Source organism: Portunus trituberculatus, chromosome 20, assembly GCF_017591435.1.
Source record: "Portunus trituberculatus isolate SZX2019 chromosome 20, ASM1759143v1, whole genome shotgun sequence".
NCBI lineage: Eukaryota > Metazoa > Arthropoda > Malacostraca > Decapoda > Portunidae > Portunus > Portunus trituberculatus.
In genome coordinates, this window is record NC_059274.1 from 15,324,290 (window position 1) to 15,331,789 (window position 7,500).

At 38.5% G+C, this 7,500-nt stretch overlaps 1 protein-coding gene across 12 annotated transcripts in view; it reads left to right on the forward strand.

Moving 5' to 3' along the window:
* Positions 1-7,500, forward strand: part of LOC123506688 (eye-specific diacylglycerol kinase-like) — a 704,579-nt gene that overhangs the window by 661,506 nt on the left and 35,573 nt on the right. For all 12 annotated transcript variants that reach the window (XR_006675487.1, XR_006675486.1, XM_045258954.1 and 9 more), the window contains one exon: positions 6,685-6,812. Coding sequence is in view for 10 of the 12 variants with exons in the window: in XM_045258954.1 (XP_045114889.1) it covers positions 6,685-6,812 (128 nt within the window). In the remaining 2 variants the exon portion in view is untranslated. The remainder of the gene's footprint in view (positions 1-6,684; positions 6,813-7,500) is intronic.

Below are 7,500 nucleotides of genomic sequence, written 5' to 3' on the forward strand. Positions count from 1 at the left end.
GACCAACAGGTAGCAAATGGGGAGATAAAGATATGATAGATAGATAGACAGATAAACAGAGAAGCAGAGACTTAAAGAAACAAGTAGACAGAAAGACAGAAAAAAACATAAAAAATGAATAAGTGACATCCATACATTATAATGGATAGATAGCAAATGGATAGACAGATAGATAGACAGATAAAACAGACAAGCAGAGACACAAAAGAACAAGTAGACAGACAGACAGAAAAAATCATATAAAAAGAATAGATAACAGGCTTACACCATCTCCATAGAATTAAAAAAAAAAGTTAATGACACGAACCAAATTTAAATCCCTTTGCTCCTAGAATCCCCATACCTTTTGAACCACGTTACTGATGGAGATAATTTCACCACCCTTTCAAAAACATCCAGTAGCCATTACCAATACTTTACATTCCCCCCTCCCTTGAGAACCGTGACTGCCAGGGTGCCAGCTGAAAGTTTAATTATTTTGCTAGTAGTAGTTGTTGTAGTTGTTGTTGTGGTTGGTGGTGGTGGTGGTAGTAGTAGTAGTAGTAGTAATAGTAGTAGTAGTAGTAGTGGTAGTAGTAAAAGCTGTAGTAGTAGTATTGGTGGTGGTAGTAGTAGTAGTAGTAGTAGTAGTGGTGGGAGGAGGAGGAGGAGGAGGAGGAGGAGGAGGAGGAGGAGGAGGAGGAGGAGGAGGAGGAGGAGAAAATAAAGGAGGAGAAAGGACAAATGACAGGAAACTTGTTGATCTATAACGAGGATATTTTCTTAACTAACAACAATGATAAGAAGAACAAGAAGAAGAAAAGAAGTTGATGATGACGAAGATAAAATAGAACAAAGCTTCTTCCCCACCTACACATTCCTCCTCCTCCTCCTCCTCCTCCTCCTCCTCCTCCTCCTCCTCCTCCTCCTCCTCCTCCTCCTCCTCCTCCTCCTCCTCGCCTTCACCATCATCATCATCATTATCAAGACACACGATATATCTTCCATCTTTCTTGTCCCCAACTTTGTGAAACTCACCAATATCCTTCAACAACTTTTCTGTGTGTGTGTGTGTGTGTGTGTGTGTGTGTGTGTGTGTGTGTTTGAGTGGGTGGGTGGGCGCGTGCGGGGGCTTTTTTTTCCCTTTCCTCATCTTTTCTCCTGCTATTTCCTGCTCCTCAACCTCCTCCTCCTCCTCCTCCTCCTCCTCCTCCTCCTCCTCCTCCTCCTCCTCCTCTGCTTTGTAATTGTCTTCTCCCTTCCTTCATCTCCACTCTTTCCTTTCCTTGAATATAAATGAGTCCTCAGGTTCGCAAGGAAAAGCAGGAGAAAGTATTTAGGAATGTTGAGACGATGAGCGCACACACACATAAACACACACACACGCACTAAAGCAGCGAACATAAGTGCAAAGCCTCTCAACTCTTGCGCTGAACTTATTATATGCAAAGTTTGGCCTGCTACTGTGTACAAATATTAGAACGTACGAGATTAACAAGCGAACCTGATACTGGCTGAGATAAAGAGTTGGAGTTTAGTGTGGCCAGCAAAATATTAGTAAATTTAAGGAGATTGCGGTGTTGTGGAAGAAACGAATGGATGCTTAAAGTAGGTCAAGTATTCGTGATTTTAAGACTATTTGTGCGGTGGAATGTAGACTTGTTGAGAGAAAGTAGGGAAGTGTTAGTAAATGTAAGAGGATTGTGGTGTAGGAGAGGAATTAAGCGAGGAATGAAAGGTAATTTGAAAACGGCTATATTAACGTACTAGTAATTTTTGGACAATTTACTCGTGAACTAGGAAAATTTTAAAGGAATTGAAGGTTTTTAGATATCGTAAGAAAATATTAGTGAATCTAGAAAGGCTGTGGCGTAGAAATATTATCAATAAAAGAAATTAAGTGTTATTTAAGAAGAGTAGCGAAATATTGTCCATTTTAGGAAGATTCTTAACCCCTTTAGTACCATGACGCATTTTCATATTTATTCTCCTCACTATTGGGTGATTTTATACAACTTCGGAAACTTATATTGAGATTAGAATAGTGAAGACTCTGGCCATTAATATTCTGACCTCCGTGTACCCTTCCTAATGTAAATAAGATTGTCCAAACATACGCAAAACTCATAGTAAAAAAATGTGTTCCAGTACTGAAGGGGTTAAGTAGGTACCAGGAATTAAACACGAAACCTGATTATTTAGAGGAAAAGACTGAGGCGTAACCGAGGAATTAAACCACCAGTGAAGGGTTGTTTGTAGCGAGTAGCACAGTGTTAGTAAACTCAAGAAGATTACACAGGGAAAGGATGAATCAAGCTAGAAATTAGAGATTGTTTGCTTACCGGTAATGCAAATGAAGATAAATCCTTAGTTTCTCTATCACAAGTCGTAGTAACTTTAAGATTGTTGAATAAAAGAATGAATCAAGCTGGGAATTAGAGCTTGTTTGTTAGTGAAAAATACTGAACATACAAATAAAGATCCTTACTTGCTCTATAACATGTCGTAGTAAATTGAGGAAGATAGAATAAAGAGATGAATCGAGATAAGAATTGAAGCTTGTTTGTTGGTGAAAATACTGAGCATGCAAAGAAAGATGCTCAGTTTCTCTATCAGAACTTGTAGTAAATTGAGGAAGATGCAATAAAGAGATGAATCAAGCCAGGAGTTAGAACTTGTTTGTTAGTGAAAATACTGAACATCCAAATGAAGATTCTTAGTTTCTCTATAACATGTCGTAGTAAATTGAGGAAGATAGAATAAAGAGATGAATCGAAATATGAATTGAAGCTTGTTTGTTGGTGAAAATACTGAACATACAAATAAAGATACTCAGTTTCTCTATCACAACTTGTAAATTGAAGAAAATGTAGAATAAAGAATGAATCAAGCCAGGAAGTAGAACATGTTAGTTGGTGAAAATAATGACCATGGTAATGAAGATCCTCACTTTCTCCATCACAACTTGTAGTAAATTGAGAAAGACTAGAATAAAGAGACAAATCGAGCTATGAATTAAAGCATGTTTGGTAGTGAAAATAATGAACACACAATTGAAGATCAATCCACTGCTACTACTCTGTTCTATTACAAGTCAAGCTGGCTAAAAATAAGAGTGAATTTTAGAGTACACCACGTAGAATGAAAAGACTAAGCGAGAGATTAGAACCTGTTTGCTGCTGAGAATTGATATGAAGAGGATTCCTGCAATACTCCGCCACATCACTATATAGTCATTCCAGCCGTGTGTCACTTTTATTGCAAATGTTCGACGTTTGAATGTTGTATGAGCTTTCCTGAATATATATTACGCTTTTAATACCGGATGCGGATACTGCTCGTGTGTATCCTGCCCGGTGTCTGTGTGTGTCTGTACTGCGATATCGAGGTGTTGGTTTAATCCTTTGAGTACCATGACGCGTTTCCACATTCATTCTGGTTCCTATTTGGTGATTTTATACAACTTCAGAAAGTCATGTGGGAGACTAGAATAATAAAGACTGTGGCCATTAATCTTCTGATCTCCATAATGTCCCCTAATGTCAATAAAATGGTCTAATCGTACATAAATCTCAAGGTAAAAATGTATCCCAGTATTGAAGGGTTAAAGTAGGTATTCAGAAACGCTTTGCTCTCTCAACACGACTATTTTTCAAAGCTACAGAGATGATTAGCGGGGTTTTCAAGAGTGCTTCTCCAGTTCATAATGTAGAAATGTCAATGTACCTCTGGAAACGTAAAAATACCTTAATGAACTTGGGTGAATTTAAGTGAAGCCTTTTGAAATAGTGGAGGTAAATCTGGAAACGTAAAAACACCTTAAAGAACTTGTGTGAATTCAAATGAAGCCTTTTGAAATAGTGGAGGTAAATATGGAAATGTAAAAACACCTTAAAGAACTTGTGTGAAATTAAATCAAACCTTTTGAAATAGTGGAGGTGAAGTACAGAAGTGTTTTAGAATACGACCCTGAAGGTTTATCCTCCAGAGACACATCCTGGAACCGCACACCTGACAAGACAGAGTAAACACCTCAGCAGCAATGAGCCACAATAATCCTTAACCCCTTCAATACTAGGACTCATTTTTACCTTGAGTTTGGGTATGATTAGACGAGCTTATTTACATTAGGAAGGCCTTGTAGAGGTCAGAAAATTAATGGCCAGAATCTTGACTTTCTTTAATCAACACATAAGTTTCTGAAGCTGTGTAAAATCACCAAATAATAAGCAGAATTAATACAAAAACGCATCATAGTACTGAAGGGGTTGAGTATGGGAACACATGACTTGAACTTTTTCATGAAGGAAGATTCAACACCTTTAACTTCTGTTTTCAATTAGCTCTTCTGACTGTATAAGAGACTATTACTTCAGTGGGTCTTTTTATATACCTATTTTTGTTGTCCTTGCCGATGCCCTACTTACATGAATAGAAATAAACTGCAGGTAATGATTAGATGTAAACGTGGCAGTCCCTGTATGAAGCACACCCTGTCTCCTTCCACCTGTCAGCTTTATCTATAGTTACGTCAAAGCTGTTAAAACTCCCTAATCAGCGTGTGGTATTTTACTCGTTGCTACATCCAGACCACCGTGGAGAATGTAGTTTGTATGAACACACACAGAAAAAAGAGGGAATGGGAGGTTATTTTTGTATAATCTCGACTATGGAGCTGTTTAAGCCTTTCACTGTGATGGATGTCCTCTAGAGCAGAGTAAAAATATGTATAGTTTATAATGTAGTTTATATAAATACGCATATAAGAAGAGGGAATGGAAGGTTAATTCATGTATAATCTCGACTACGGAACTGTTTAAGCCTTTCACTGTAATGGTTGTCCTATGCAAACATTTAGAGCGGAGTAGAGATATGCATAGTTTATAATGTAGTTTGTATGAACACGCACAGAAGAGGGAATGGAAGGTTTAATTCTGTATAATCTCGACTACAGAACTGTTTAAAACATTTCACTGTTACGGTATTCCTTTGCTAACCTGAAGAGCAAAATATCAAAAAATATATTCTTTATAATGTAGTTTGTATGAACACGCACAGAAAAAAAGAGAATGGAAGGTTTAATTCTATATAATCTCGACTACGTAACGGTTTAAGCCTTCCATTGTTACGATTGTCCTGTGCTAATATTCAAAGCAAAGTAGAAACATATATGCTTTATAACTGACACAAAGAAAAAAAAAATATGGGAAGGGAAGAGTAATTCAACATTTTCTAGACTCGTGATTTCACCTTTTCAACTTTACGATACTCCTTTGTCACACCAATGCTCATTTCCCTCTCTCTTTGTCTCTACCGTATCTTTCTCTTCATGTATCCCTTTAATAATCTCTAAATTTACCAGCCGTGTGAAGTAATACCCATAGCTGTCTCTCTCTGCACCTTTTTATTCCCTTCCTTGACGTCCATCACTCCTGTAATTCATTCTGGTGATTTATTTTTGCCCATTTGTCAGTTATTATCAACACTTTCACTACCTGTCAGTCTGTCCAGCTTGCCTCCCACGTGCGTCTGTCTCTGGAGAGGAATGAGGTGCAAATGCCGATGGATGAGGATAGTTATGGTGGTAATGATGATGGGCGTTGTTAGGGATAATGACGCTTATGTAATTGGTCTTTCTCTATTGTTATTACATTGTTACTCATGTTTGTTGTTGTTTTTTCATGAATTATCGTCATTTTGTGTCATATTTGCCATCGTTCTGTTCATCTGTTAATTTATATATATATTCTCTCTCTCTCTCTCTCTCTCTCTCTCTCTCTCTCTCTCTCTCTCTCTCTCTCTCTCTCTCTCTCTCTCTCTCTCTCTCTCTCTCTCTCTCTCTCTCTCTCTCTCTCTCTCTCTCTCTCTCTCTCTCTTCTCTCATTTCTCTCCACTTATCCCTTCATTTTTCTTTCCCCGTCCCCACACTAACTGCTCACTCGCTCACCCTCACCTCCTCCCCTTCCATTTCTTGTCCAATCACCTCTTCTCTCCCATCCATTCTGTGTCCAATAACGTCTCTTTTCCTTCTGTCCTCTGCACGTTTATTTCCATTTCTCTTTCGTTCTCTCTCTCTCTCTCTCTCTCTCTCTCTCTCTCTCTCTCTCTCTCTCTCTCTCTCTCTCTCTCTCTCTCTCTCTCTCTCTCTCTCTCTCTCTCTCTCTCTCTCTCTCTCTCTTAAAACATTCAGTGTAGTTTATATAAAGTTTCGTTAGTCAGGCTTCTCCTTGTTCGGGGGTCAAAACTATTTTTAAACCCCAGTCCATTATACATATGAAATTAAAAGACTGCGTTACTCACTCACTCACTCACACACACACTCACTCACTCGCTCATCTCACTCGTTTTCTCTGCCTTCCTCACTTTCTCTCACTTGCATACATTTCCTTAACACACACACTCTCTCACTTTCTCTGTAGCATTCACTCACCTGTATTTCTCTCCTCTCCCACAAACAGGTATCATTGTGCCTCCCTCCTGGATTGTCAAACTCCTTCTCTAACAAACTCACTCACTCATTCTCACTCTCTCTGTAGCATTCACTCGCCTGTATTTCTCTCCTCTCCCACAAACAGGTATGCACACCAGTATCATTGTGCTTCCCCCCTGGATTGTCAAACTCCCTCTCTAACACACTCACTCACTCTTTCTCACTCTCTCTGTAGCATTTACTCACGTGTATTTCTCTGTCTCTCCCACAAACAGGTATCCACACCAGTATCATTGTGCCTCCCTCCTGGATCGTCAAACTCCCTCGTCGTGGTTCCTTCAAGTCCTCCCTGCGCAAATCCCCCAAGAAGAGGAGCTCCACCAAGAGAAAGAGCAGGGACAAGGTGAGGCGGGGCTGGGAGACGAGGAGGAGGAGGAGAAGGTGCATTGGGTTTGGGAGGAAAGAGTGGGTGGGTTTTCTTATCCTTTCATTACTGGTGTGTGTGTGTGTGTGTGTGTGTGTGGGGGTGTTATATTTAAGTTTGTTGTTGTGTTATTGTTTGTTTTTGTCTCGTTTCTCTTTTCTCCTTTCTTCTTTCTTTTCTTTTCTTTTCTCTTCTCCTTCTTCTCTTCTCTTCTCTTCTCTTCTCTTCTCTCTCTCTCTTCTCTTCTCTTCTCTTCTCTTCTCTTCTCTCTCTCTCTCTCTCTCTCTCTCTCTCTCTCTCTCTCTCTCTCTCTCTCTCTCTCTCTCTCTCTCTCTCTCTCTCTCTCCTCCCGTTCTCTCAAAATAGATCAAACACAAAGGTAACGTTCTTGTCATTATTATTATTATCCTTATTGTTATTTTATTATTATTATTATTATTATTATTATTATTATTATTATTATTATTATTATTATTATTATTATTATTATTATTATTATTATTATTATTATTATTATTATTATTATTATTATTATTATTATTGTTGTTGTTGTTTTCGTTGTTGTTATGGATACTCCTGATGGTGACGATGGTTACCTATGCTACTCATTACACTCGCTTCACAAGTTCCAATAAAGACTTGAATATCGAAGAACAAACTTGTGTAA